The sequence below is a fragment of the Phaseolus vulgaris genome, chromosome 10 (assembly GCF_051622355.1).
Source record: "Phaseolus vulgaris cultivar YP4 chromosome 10, ASM5162235v1, whole genome shotgun sequence".
Classification (NCBI taxonomy): domain Eukaryota; kingdom Viridiplantae; phylum Streptophyta; class Magnoliopsida; order Fabales; family Fabaceae; genus Phaseolus; species Phaseolus vulgaris.
The window spans coordinates 36018177-36032888 of NC_143507.1; the positions used below are offsets into that span (position 1 = coordinate 36018177).

At 34.9% G+C, this 14712-nt stretch overlaps 1 protein-coding gene across 1 annotated transcript; it reads right to left on the minus strand.

Annotated features, from left to right (window-relative positions):
- Positions 1–2554: 2554 nt before the first annotated feature.
- On the minus strand, positions 2555–14330 carry LOC137817960 (uncharacterized). Its single transcript, XM_090296143.1, is given in 15 exon segments — positions 2555–2877; positions 2880–3435; positions 3539–4243; positions 4365–5210; positions 5305–6012; positions 6177–6262; positions 6307–7030; positions 7121–7807; positions 8098–8916; positions 9083–9781; positions 10018–10275; positions 10465–12095; positions 12098–12551; positions 12726–13599; positions 14320–14330. Coding segments are annotated over 15 exon segments (9381 nt in total).
- Positions 14331–14712: the final 382 nt, after the last annotated feature.

A 14712-nucleotide genomic window follows, 5' to 3' on the forward strand; every position in this document is an offset into this window, starting at 1 on the left:
GTGCTTCCATACTTCCTCATATCATTGTTCCATACTTTCTCATACCAAAAGCTGTAAATTCTTTATTATATTTTCTGGTTTAAAACACAGTAAATTAAATTTTTTGTTTTTCCACCTATGCAAGATATATAGATAATATATTACAACCAATGCTTTTGTCGGAGTAGCACTGCTAATATTTGAATATCGGTTAAATTAATATATATATTTCATATTATAATTTGAATACTATTAATTGTGATTTTTTTTAATATTAGGTATATTTGTTTAAGGAAATGATCTTAACAAAGAAATAAATAATCAACATCAAGAACTACAACTGAAGAATATTATTTTAGTTTTTTATTTTGTTTATTTTTATGAGTTATAACAAATGATAATGTTTTGATAATGTTTTTACTAGTTTTAATCTTTAAACGTAAAGGTATAGATTTTGTTCTTTATTCTTTTATGAATGTTATATTAAATTATAAATACTGAAATTTTAAAATATTTGTCTTTTGCCATTTTATATCGCCCATTAAAATAAATAAATGAAATTAACGAGACGCTTATTTATGTACATTAAAAAATACAATCAATTTAAAAACAAATAAAATTAATGAAGTAGTGAAACTGGAAGTGACAAGGTTTAAAAACCACCATTGGAAATGATGGGAATTAGTAAAAATTGTCTGAAAGTATTTCTCATTCTAGGAGTTAAGAAAAATTGTCGGTAATTCGTTAGCGACACTGAATGTTTTAGGACAAAAGCAAACTGTGAACAGAAGTTAAAATCATCGAAAACATTAATTATAACTCCGTCAAAAAATATTTTTTCTTGTAGTGTTAGTTGTTTTATATCTACGAATTATTTTTCAGAAAAATGGGCAAAAAGTTCTGTTGAAAAATATTTTATATATTAATATAAAGTTTCTTAAATGTTACAAATTAGTTCAAAATCAAATTACCATTTTTCCTATATAAGAAAAATCAGCCAAAAGAGAGTATGGATGGTATAAGTCACACAAAAATGTGATGCATAAAAGTGAAACGGAGTTTAAGAACATTAACATCTATTAGAAGCTGACAGAGAATACATATGGAGTTTACCTTCATTATCTAACCCTAAACATGGGATCCATTGAAATCCCTAAAATTGATGAAAAAAATTGAACAGACTTGGAGTAGTATTAGTTTCTGCTTCACCGAAATATCTTCTTTCTAAATCTTCATCAAATCCTTTCTTTGACAACATATAGACATAAAAAGAGTCAACAAGATTCCTACTGATAAATGCATTAATCCTAAATCTAATTACTAGTAAGATGATTAGCATGAAAGTGATCGAAGTTCAAAGCTATGAAAATATAAGTAATTCTAAGATATGCACAAAGAGGTAAAGACACAAGGAATTTGTCATAGGAGAGGGTTGATAGAGAGGATTGAGGTATTGTTCATGAAACTCCTTATTACAGAACCATACACGACATGTGTAGAGATGCAATGCTCAGTTTCCAACTTATCCATGGAGCATCTTTTTCTACAAATAAACTCATGTCAAATTTATTCAGAGAAAATCCTTCAAGAACTCGATTTAAAACAATTCAAATCTCCTAAACCAATACTGGTCAAATATACGAAACATCCTTCCCATAGTTTAAAAGCAACACGCATCTGCTCCTGTATGAATACAGGAACAACACTTATTCACAACAACCTTTTATATATCTTGAGAACCATTCACGTTTCCGGAAGGTATATACAGGGAAACTTTATTCATCAACACTGCACTTCAACAAAGAAAAATCCCTCTATTTGTTGATAGTTGTAGTCATGTCGCTATCATTTCCTTCTGAGTCACTTGATTACCTGCAACTTGAATTTTTTTAGAAAAACTATGGTTAGAGTGTGGAACAATTAAAACTCTTGAGAAAATAAGACGAATATTTTCATGAGTGCAGTGCAGCAAGGGAAATCCCAACTTTGAGAAGTGAAAGATTCACAACCTTTAAACTGGATTTTGATAATTTGATAGTCTGAACTAGTGTTAAAATTCTAGTTCTGACTTGTATCCATGCTTTATCAAGTTTTTATATCAGAACTTTCCTTTCCTTCAATCTTTAAGAATAAGCCATGTCATCAATTATTATGTTAAGAATAATGTTTTATAATGATGAAAAGTTATAAATGCAAGAAGGAAAATAAACTCACTAACATTCCATTTCTTCTCTGTTGTTGTGCTTAATGAAAAGAAGAAAAAGTTTTCAGGGGTACCATAAGCCAACGCAATGACAATAAGTTTCTTTCAGCTGACAGAATTTCCTGAAGCAAATTATTTACAAGGTGATTAGTGATGACAAACACATATTGAGGAAAAGTATATTTTGATTTAGCGTTTCATATTTCTTCATTTATGTAAAATGCAGAAGCAAAGAAAAGTTATTAGATGATGAATGTCTTCACACAAAGTCAATAGCAGTTGATCAGCATATGCCAATTCCATTTCCAAGAGGAATAGAAAATCATATAATGTACTTACTTACAAGTTTACAGAATTTGTCATCAAACTAAATCAGGATGCCTCCTCCTCAAAATGTTGCATGATCAGAGGTTTTTTATCACCTACACAACGGAATTCATCTATAACCACCGTAAATTTCGGAGGCACTTTATCACGAAGGCGGAAAACTTTGGTGCTGAAGCATTTTTCAACCCACACTTTTCTCAAGGATGGGAAATTCAAAGTGGAGCTCCCCGTGTGAAAGCTTTCAAATTTGTCTAATGAGGTAAGACTCAAACTCTCCAGCTTCATGAATATAATCTCGTTTTCATATTTATTTTCACCTTCTCCTTTGGGCTCATCTTCATCTCCCCCTTTGGCCACTATTTCTTCAGTGATTTACATTTTTGGACTCTGATCTCTTCGAGGTTCACTAACTTTTTGGCGACTGAAGATGTAAATAAATACTGCAATTGGGAACATTCGTATGCATGCAGGTTTTTTAGAAAAGAGAAAGACATTGTAGAAGTAGAATGCACTCCTATTGTTTCAACATGAGGGCATTCGATGACACATAATTCGTGAACCTTCTCGCAGATTGTGTTTAACCATGATGAGTTCTCTGACTGGATGGACTGGATAGCAGATACTTGGATTAGTATCAAAGTTCTTAACTGTAGGAGCATCCCATCCTCACCAATTTTGGGGTTTTGAGAAAGGAAAATCTCCGGATTATTGCAATTTGGTATAGCCATAGTTATTTGTGTTAAGTTGGATGCTGTATATACTATTTCATTGACCACCATAGGTATCTCACTCTGATCAGTGTCCAATAACAGGAACATATTATTTATATATTTGAAGACTCCTGTAAATTTTTCAGACCTAAGCCTTGATCTTAATGCCAGAACTTGTTTCCAATCAAGATCCAACTCTTTCAGGTTGGAAATGACCTAACAATTAAAGCAAAAACAAATTCAACAGAAATTAAGGACTGTAATAGGCAAAAAAAAGGAAGAAATATTTGAAATTGCAGATTCTTTGATGCGCACTTACCTCTAGACTTGAGAAAAGAGGTTGTCTGTTACCTAAAGTACCCTTACCCATGCAATGTTCACTTTGAAATAACTACAATTTCTCACAGCCGAGCACAGATAGTTTATTTAAGGCTGGGCATTCCAAAGTGAATGTTTGAGGGTAAAAGCAAGTGAGTTGTGGCAAGTAAGAAAGATTGAGGTTCTCTAAACAAGGGAGTACAAACTTTGCTTCTGCGTCTTCTTCTTTTTCTACAACTTCTTGGAACTCAGCACAAGATTTTATCTCAAGTCCTTTGAGACTTTTAAGATTTTTTGCCAGGGAAGCAGGAAATAAAGATTGCAGGTTTTCACAATTGCTAACATCGACCCGTTGCAGATTTGGAAAGATGAGAACTCCATTTTTCTTCTTTTCCCAAACATGTGTCATCGAAGATAGCCCTTTTAAGGTCAATATCTTCAACTGGGATGCTATTTCCGTAATCTCAGTGTCATTCATATAAAAAAGTACCTCTACTGTTGCGCTATCCCGTACTTCCAACTCTTTTAAGCTCTTTAGAAGACCAAGAATAGCAGATGGAAGTGCACATGGCAGAGTGCAGTTCTGCAGCTTCAAAGTAACCAAATCGCCCAACCATTCGTTTTGCAGGCCAAACTTACAATGCGGATCTTCTTGGAGCTCAAGATTATCAGAAAAACACTCCTTGTCCACTGCTTCAAAAAACTCCTGTAAATATTACAAAAGGTTTATTTTTATAAATGTTCTAAATTACTTGTAAATATGCATTTCAATGATAAGGTCAAATAAATTATAAATATCTTTCCGAACACATCCTTGAAATTTTTACCTTTCGTTGTGAGATCCCTTTTATGCTGGTGTTAAGATCTTGTGGAGGGGGTAAATCCTCTGCTTCCTCGTCCATGGATAACGTAATTTCCATAAGTGATTCAATTCTTTGGGAGAAAAGCTTCATGTTGGGGCAGCTCCATATTGTCACAGTTTTCAAAGATGATAATTGCAGAGTATCGCTCCCAGAATAAAAACATACTAAACTTGTTAAGGATAGTAGATAAATGGCGTGGAGTCGCTCAAATTTAATGGATTCAGAAGTTGCATCTCCCTCTTTAGCCACTATTTCTGTTACTGATTCGCATTCTCTGACACTAATCTCCTCAAGGTTCACTAACATTTTTGCAGCTGAAGATGTAAATAAATACTTCAAATTTGGACATTTGTCTATATGCACTTCTTTCAGACAAGAGAAAGACACTGTAGAAGTAGAATGTACTCCTAATGTTGTGAAATGAGGACATTCATCAACAAGTAATTTGTGAATCCTCTCACAGATTATGTTTAAGCTTGAAGAGTACTCAAACTGGAAGAACTGGAGAGTGGACACATTGCATAGCGTCAATTGTGTTAATTGTCCCAGCATCTCCTCCTCGCCAATTTTGGGGTTTTTAGCAAGGAAATTCTCGAGACTTTCGCAATCAATTATATCCATTTCTATTAAATTTGGTGCCTTGAGTATTTCAATGGGCAACGTAGGCATTTCATTCTCAGCACCAACGAGCAACAAGGAAATGCTGTTTAAATTTGTGAGGCCTTCCGTAGATTGCTGTGAATTAAACCATAAGCTTAATGCCCGAATTTGTTTGCAATCTAGAGTCAGTCCCTCCAGGTTGGAAATGACCTAACAGTTAGAGACAAAAAACAAATATAGGGTCGAAAGGTGTGTGAATTATAAAAGTGAAAGGAGAAAAAAGTTGATTCTATGATTTACTTACCTTTGGATCTGAGATAAGAGGAAGTCTGCTGCTTGAAGTACCCTCACCCATGGGATCATATATACTTTGAAATAACTCTAACTCATCACAATTTCTCACATATAAAAAATTTAGGGAGGGGAATTCCATAGTGAATGTTTTAGGGCAAGTGACCCGGGGCAGGTCATTGAGTTGCAAATCCTCTAGCTTAGGGAACACAAACTTTTCTGTTACAAATGCTGTTTCTTCGTTTTCAACAAAGTCTTGCAAATTTTCGCAGGAATCTATTTGAAGCTTCTTAAGTTCCTTGAGACTTTTTGCCAGGAAAGCAGGAAATAAAGTTTGCAGCTTTGCACAATAACTGACAGCAACCTCTTGTAGATTGCGAAAGATGAGAATTCTGTGAGTATCCTTTTCCCACACATGCGTAAGCTCTCCTAGCCCATTTAAAGTCAATATCTTCAACTGGGATTCTGTTGCCGTAATCTTAGTGTCATCATTCATGTCAAAAATTGCCTTTACTTTGTCGCTTTCTCGTACTTCTAACTCTTTTAAGTTGTTTAAAAGAGCAAGAATAGAAGATGGAATTGCATATGATAGAGTGCAGTTCTGCAGCTTCAAAGTTTCCAAATTGGCCATCCATTTGTTTTGCAGACCAATTTTACAACGCGGGTCTGCTTGTAGCTCAAGATGATCAGAACACTCCTTGTCCACGGCTTGAAAAAACTCCTGTAAATATTGCAGTAGGTTTATCACAAGATATATCAATTCCCTGCTATGCTTTGTTTACCTATAAAAAAACGCTATAAATCTAAGATGGTTCTTGTTTTAGATTCTTTAAATTCACTCAAACCAGAGTCATAATTAATTGATTCATAATTAGAAGTGATTACCTGTTGAAGGAACACCTTTTTTACCGAAGAGTTAAGATTATTGTATAAGACCAATTCATCACTTGAGATGTTTGAAGCTTGAATTCCTCTAAAAGAAGAATTCACGTCTATCTCTCCTCGAGAGAAAAACTCCATCTTGGGCACATCCATATGTCCACTTGCATCAAGGAGGGTAAGCGCATAGTGTCATTGCCTGAATAAAAGCATTCCAAGCTTGGTAAAAGATTTAGATCTATGCGCTTTAGCTGCTGTAATTTGATCTCTTCTGAAATGTCACCCTCATCTTTCAGGACTATTGCTTCCATTGATTCACAGTCTCTGACTTTTATATACTCAAGGTTCTCTAACTTATTCACCGCAGATAATGTGAATAAATACTTCAATTCTTGACAGCCGTTAATGAACATTTCTGTCACATACGTGAAAGACACTGAAGGAGTAGAATGCACCCAAGTTTTCAAATCAGGACAATTGAAAATATATAATTCTTGGAGCTTTTCACTGTCACAAATCAGGTTTAACCATGGTGAGTCCTCCGACCCAATGGAATGGAGTTTCGAAACTTTATTAAGTTGCAATGTTTTCAAGTCTGTAAGCACACTTTTTTCAACAATTTCTGGGATTTGAGTTTGGAATAACTCGAGGCAACTGCAATATTGTATAGTCATGTTTGTTAAATTGGGCATCTTCTGGAGTATTTGAATGGGCAAATCAGGTGTTTTATTCTCATCAGCATCAAAATACAGGCGAATATAATGTAAGTATTTGAGGTTGTCCATAGGTTCTCCCAACTTTTTCCTTAACACCAATGTGAGTTCCCAGTCAAGTATCAGTACCTCAAGGTTGCAGATATCCTAGTGAAAGAAAAACAAATAAAAGGGTGAGCACTGAGTATTAAAACATAGAGAGAGACAGAAAGTGCGCATTGCATGTTACTTAATTACCTTTAGATCAAAGAAAATGGATTGTCTGTTAGCACTTCCAAATAGCTCCAACTCTGGGCAATTCCACACTATTAATTTATTTAACACAGGGAAGTCCAAAGTAAATGGTTGTGGGTAGAAGTAAATGAGCTCTGGGAGATAACCAAGATGCAGTGTAGTTAAGCATGGGAACACAAACACCGCTGCTGTGTCCTCTTCCTTTCTAACAATTTCATGCAATTTATAACAAAATAGTATTTCAAGTTCGTCAAGCTTCTTAAGATTTTTTGCCAAGGTCAAAGGAAACACAGTTTGCAGGTTTTCACATTCTTTGCAATTGACTACCTTCAGATTTTGATAGCTCTGAGTTCCTTTACTATTTCTTTCCCACACATCCGTAAGTCGTGGTAGCTGTTGTAAAGTCAATTTCTGCAAGTGGAATGTTGTTCCAGTACCCTCTTCAGCATTCATCTAAAAAATTACCTTTACATTATTGCAACCTCGTACTTGCAGTTCTTCTAAGCTCCTCAAATAAGGAAGAATATTAGATGGAATTGCACATGATTGAATTACACAGTTCTCAAGCTTCAAAATTTTCAAACTATAAAACCATCTATTATGCTTTTGCAGACCAGCTCCACGTTGCCAGGTTTCTTGTAGCTCTTGATGTTCGGAAAGGCTCATCTCCTCCACGCCTTCAAAAAATTTCTGTGAATATATATTGTGTAAGTTCATTGTATGATAACTGTTCCAGTAAGACAATCACTTGTCATTGATTTTTCTTCTATTTTTTGGTTAGAGGATAATTAAAAAAAAAAAGGTAGTGTTTTTAGGTCTTTGATTCTTTAAAAAGATAACTGAAGCTAAAACATAATTATTTCTCTTGTTTTCTATTTACCACAAATTTAAGCCCACTAATTACATTGTTTTAAGTTAACTTCTAAAAATGGGGACAACAAAATTGAAACCAAAAAATTAGTCAAGAAAATCAAACATACCATTTCCTCGAATATTTTTTTTATTGTAGCATTTATACCTCCTTCCCAGCAGAATCGTTTGTTCTCTTTTCCATGTACAACATGTATATTTTGTAAAATTGGTGAGCTGGAGACTCTTTCAGAAAATTTATCCATATTATAACATGCACTCACTACAAATTTCTCCAATGATGGGAATTCAAAGTCACAATCAGAGACACAGAAACTCTTGAGGTTCTTCAGTGATACAAGCTCTAGGGCTTTCAATTGTTGAAAAACAACTTTGTCAGAATTTTCTCCATCTTTTCTTACTATTTCCATCAGGGATTCACATTTCACTACCTTCATGCTGTTGAGCTGAACCAAACTTTTTTCAGTAGATGCTGACATTAGACTTTGCAATCCATCGCAGTTGACCACTTCTAGATTTGTCAAGCGAGTGAAAGTTACAGAGAAAGGTGCAATAGTAATCATACAGGGACAGTTCTGTAAAATCAAGAACTCTAACCTTTCAAGAATTATGTCTGGTTCAAAGCCTATCTCTTCAAGATTCGGCAAGTCTATCAACTTGAAGCTTTTCAGATTTGGAACTACTCCCAAGTTTTCAATTTCTGTATCTTCTTTTAGAGGCACTATCTTTTCAAAGAAACAATTACTCAATGATAGGCTTTTCAAATTAGGATTTCTGTGTAGGAAAGAATATAAAATCTCAGTATCCATTAATCTAGACAAGGAAAGCTCTTCTAAGTTATCCCTTCGATTCTTCCTTTTACCCATATAACTGCTTGGTGACTTTGCATGCCAAGACTCAATTTGCATGGACTTCAAGTTGTTGATAACCTATAATTGACAAACATGTAAAGAAAAGAATGAGTATATAGATATAAATGTACATACATTACAATAAAAGTGTAAGAATAGGTTTCCTTTTATATCATTTGCTATTATTTAATAGTGCATGAATTAGAAAGTATGGTTGAAGAAGTGAAGGGCTTAGTACAAGAACCTCTTCAGGAAAGAATACATGTACAGGATTTCTTTGTGCATGATCGGTTGCTTTGTTGAATGGTTCCAGATTGTTACAAAGTTCAATAGACAGCTCATTCAATGGACATGATAAATCATAGGCTGTTGGATAGAAGCTCGTAAGTTTTGGCAGTTCTGAAAACTTGATACTGCTTAGCTTAGGAAAGTTAAATCTGGCTCTATCCATGTTGGTAGCTTCCCTTTCAGCAACAATTTCACTCAAACCATAGCAATCACAAACCACAAGAGATTCAAGATTAACAAGACTCCTGGCAACAGAAAATGGAAATATATATTCCAAGCTGTCACAATCTTGTGCCCACATTTTCTTCAGTTTGTTAAACTTAGGAATTCCTATTCGGTCTTCAATATTGATTTTCCATACAACTTTTAATTTTGGGAGTGTTTCTAAATAAACATCTTGCAAGTTATTAGCTACATCCCAAACTTGCTCACGTATATTAAATATTGCTTGCATGGACCTGCAATTTGCAACTCTCAAGTTGCATAGACTCCCAAATATTCCCTCCATTACATTTTCAAGTTTGCCACACTCCTCAATGATTAGAGTATCTAGTTTTCAAGTTTTCAACTCTGAAGGGAGTTTCGAATTCCATATCTTGCTCAGACTCTTCATGCTGCCAAGTTTCATATTCTTCAATTTTGGAAAGATGCTACCCTATTTTGATACACAGTAGCCATTAGTGAATGGGATTAGATGTAAAATAGAGAACCCAAATTAATAAACAGAAAAACATGAAGTACTTTGGTTATAATAAAAACTCTTAAAATTTGAAATGGACTAATATAACATTTATAGATCTACAATACAAACAAACAACATCAGTTATTGTACTCTTTGAAACTACGATTGTGGGTTTGTAACATTGAATCTAATCAGACCAATCTTCTTACCATAATATCCTTCTCTGTATCTCGTTCAGGAAGGAAGATGCTTCTCATCTTATCACATTCACTTACATAAAGGCTTTGAAGATTCACCATACTCTTGGCCATTGTAGATGACATCAAATATGTTAATTTCCAACAACCATTAACATCCAAACGTGTCAAACGTTCAAAAGATAATCCTTTTGAAGAATGGTCTACACTCCATATAACGTCAATCTGGATAGAGGACAACTCCAGTCTCTCTAATTTTGAAACTCCAACCTGCAAAGAGACACACGTGATTAGTGTCTAAAAAAACTAAGGAATTGATCAACTTAACTTTCCTAATAGATAAATAAGCTTCTTCTCTTTTTAATGTGTAACTCCTGACAATTTCCTTTTAGTTTAACAAAATAAAATGTGAAAAAAGAAGTTTTAGCAAAGAAATTTAGTGGATAATTTTAAACGCACCTTTTCGTGGAAGAGTTTTGTTTTCTCTCCTTCTATAGGAGGAATGGCATCAAACCCAATAAACTCAGACAGAGATTGTAGCTTCAAATAGCGTAATTCAGGGAGAGTAAGAAGCTCAATTTTTTCAGGGTTGCTTTGTAGTCCCACATCGATAATTTCCTTCAACGAGTTACATTCAGAAACTTCAATTGTTTCAAGAACTTTTAAAAGTCTAACCACAGAAATTGAGAAGACATTCTTCAATTCACCGCAGAGATTGATCTTGATGACTTTCAGTTTACCAAAAGAGGGTTCAGAAAGTTTACATGAGCATAATTCATTCATCTTCAGATTATAGAGACATAATGATTCCAATTTTGGAAAAGCTTTCTCAGGGTGCTGCCTGTCCTTTGGATGGATGAGAGATTGAATGGTAGAATTATTTACAATCCACAAATGTTTGAGATATGGAAATCCTTTTAAATTCAATCTATAAAAAAGGTCGTGAACAATATTATGGGCTTCATGGACACTAATGTGCTTTTCATGGACAGTATTAAGTTCTAGAAACAGATTTTCAACTCCTTCAAACAGCATTTTGATCCCCTTTAGAGAATGAATGTCAGACCCATTTTTCAATTGCACTGCCAAAAATTTCAATGTTTCATATTTCTCTGGCATCTTGAAATCAGTCTCTAAAATTGAACTCAAATCACCAATAACAATCTTGTAACTATATAACTTGTCAAAAAACAAATTCCTTGGCAAGTAGGAAACATTTGGGATTTGTATGTCTAGAGTTGTCAATTGATTCAAATGTTTCAAATCAGAGAGAAGAGCTATTTTACTTTGACGTGTTTGTTCTTCATCCTCCCATTGAATCAAGGTATTTCTCATATACAACTCCTCCAGACTTACCAAGCTTGATATGACACCATATGGAATTCTTTTAAGTTGAGAGCAATTACTTATGTCAAAAATTTGTAACATTTTTAATTCATTCAACTTGTCTGGTAAACTTTTAATATCAGATCCTGAAAAACTAAGAATTCTTAACCTTTTCAGCTCTCCGATGATGGATAATTCCTCATCTGGCATGCAGCACTGTTCCAAACAAAGCATTCTAAGCTTATTCAAGCATGAAATTGAAGAATCAATGAGGTGGAGATGAATACCAGTCAATATCAACACTCTCAGCTCTTTCACTCCTTCAAAGAAGTTTTTAGGAATTTTCGGACGTTGATTATTATTGACAATTTGAAGGACTCTAAGTCTTGGATAGTTTATTCTCCCGGGAAACTCTTCAATGAAGTCACAATGATGTAAGGATATAGCAGCATAGCTTTCAAGGTTATCAGGCCAGTCATCTACTTTTCCCTTTGTCAGTGTAAATAAATGATTTTCCTTATATGCTATTGACAAAGCTGCAGTACGAACAGTATCCGGCATGGTAAAATGGTCACTTGAATAACTGTCAGACAACAGACCTGACTCTTTTAGCTTTGCAACCAACGTATATACTTTGTCTCTGGTTTGCCTGACTGTGTTGATTCCTCGAAGAAAACCAAAGCCAATACAATATTTGACCAAGTCCATAATCAATGCATCATGACCCATGCGAGCACAAAGCAAGAAAGTGTGCTTGAGTTCCCATCCAAAAGCTCATAACTCAACTTTGTAGAAAATTCAGGTGCTCCAGTTAAGTTTTGAGATTCAAGTTTTCGGTTAGTTTCCTCCCATACAGAAAGGCTCTTATTTTTCAATGCCCTTGCAGTGGTAACTATTGTCATTGGCAACCCTTTACACTTCTTGGCAATTTGAGCTGCTAATTTGTCAAATTCAGAATTCTTGCCATCTATTCCAGCCTTTTTCTTGAACAGCATCTCTCCTTCCTTCTCCTTTAAGACTTCCACGGGGAAAATATACTCTTCTTTCCCTTCCATTTGACTTAATAACACTTGCTTGATTTCAGAAATCATCAAAATCTTGCACCCTTTGTACTGAGGAACAGTTTTTTCTGTTTTCACCCGATCAGAAGCATCAACGGGCGATTTTCCTTCATTGGCATTCTTCAAACCACCACCAAGGATATCTCTTTTTTTGACACTCTTCACGCTATCAGGAGCACCGAGGGATTTTCCTTTAGTGACATTCTTAGAACCATCAGCACCGATTAACGTTCCTGTTTTGCTATTTGCCGAACCATAAACGCCGGGGTATTTTCCTTCAGTGACATTCTTGGAGCTATCCACATCAAGGGATTTTCCTTTGAAATTTGTTACGCCATCATCTTTCTCTAATTCAGATGGAATCCCCAGCAGGTTAAAGTTCACTTCTTCCCAAAGATCATCTAGGATTATAAGCGTGCTCTTATTCTCATTATTCAATATCTGGTGAATCCTAGCAGCTCTTGCAATGTCACTTTCCTCCTCCAATACAACCCCCAACATATCAACAATTTGTCCTTGGATTTTTCTTACGTCAGGGTTTTTTGTCACACTTGCCATGGTCACCACTTCGAACATCTTATCTTTCAAGGCTTTCTTCACAACTTCTTTCACTAAAGAGGTCTTGCCAACGCCACTCAAGCCATGAAGACCGATCATTCTAACACCTGGCTTTTGGAATTCATCAGTAATCTTTTTCACAGTGTCATTTCTTGATGTATAGTTTTCGTAACCAAGGTTTGAAAAAAATGCAGCCATGGAGGGTGGCCCAGACCAATAAGACAAAATGTCAAACTTAGCATTTTGAAGCAACTCATTTGCCTGCTTTGTGATATCATGTGCTTTTCTACTTCGATGATACCTTATCCCCGGCTTAGGAAGATAACCACTTTCGAAAAAGTCAAACACTGCACAGTTATGGCATTTTTCGTCCTCGTGAAAATCCTTATATACGAGAATGAGTTTATCCACACTCTCTATCCATTCTTTAACTTCAACGTGAATTCTTCTTCCATGTTGACGTTCTTCCTCGTCAACGGTATGCTGAATAGTATCTCTCTTCTTCTTGAGCCTCTCCCCAACATCTTCTACTTCACGAACTCTTGCCTCGTACAAATTCAGTTGAATCAATTGCTTCTTTAGCCACGCCTTTGCACGAGGTGACGATGTCAGGAATTGATAACACCCGAACAGAGTAGCAATGTTGCATCTCAACTACGTCTTTTCTGCATGCATACGTGTAAATCACAGAGTAATATTAATTAAGACATATTATAGTTGAAGTAATGAATCGATAATAATAGATTAGAGTTGATGAGATTTGCTGTTCTTTGAGCCTGAAATTTCATGTTTTGTAATACAGAAACTAATCTCGTGTACGAAAATAAAATGAAATAACAAGGGTAGTTTTCTAAAATTCCTATCTCCACAGAGATCGATTTCTTTTTGTATTTCTCAGAATAAATTCTACATTTCTTCTATGAGTAGATCAAATATGCAAAAATCCAATTTGCTTCTTTGAATCATGGAAAACAAAATCTCACTTAAAGAATTAGATAATAAAATTAGAAGCAAATCATCTCTGAAGACACGAAGAAACAAAGTTTGTGATTAAATAGGAAACAAATCCAAAAATTTTGGAAAGTTAAAAATTGAGAATCTGTGAACAAAATTTAAATGTTTTTCCGAAATCCTTGAAACAAAAAAACCTGCAAGCTTCAATTAAAAGTCATCAATCTTAAGAACTTGCCAGCAGCGTCACTACTGTAGAAATATAATTTAGTGACGGTTAAAAACAATATTTAAATAGGGTTATATAACTATAAATACAAATGTTGTTAAAAAACAAGCGGTTTTGACGACAGTTTCAGTCCGTCGTTATAAGCAAAAATCTTTGAATTGCTCTCTGATGAGGGTACCTTTTAAATACCTGAGAGTCATAGTAGGAGGAAATCCAAGAAAGAAGCAATTTTGGGAGCCTATTCTGAGTAAGTTATGTGATAGGTTGAGTGCTTGAAAAGGGAGATTCTTGTTGCTAGCGGGAAAGATTTGCTTAATCAAATCAGTATTAACCGCCTTACCCCTCTTTTAATTGTCTTTCTTTAAAGCATCGATGTTGGTGTATAACAGAATTATTAGTGTCCAAAGGAGTTTTCTTTGGGCGTGGGGAAGAGATAAAAGAGTTATATCATAGGTAAGATGGGAGAATGTTTGCAAACCAACGGAGGAATGTGGGTTGGGGATTAAAGATATCAAAATGTTCAATAGAACTCTCCTGGCTAAGTGGAAATGGAGGTTAGTGAGTAATGAACAAGGGAAGTGA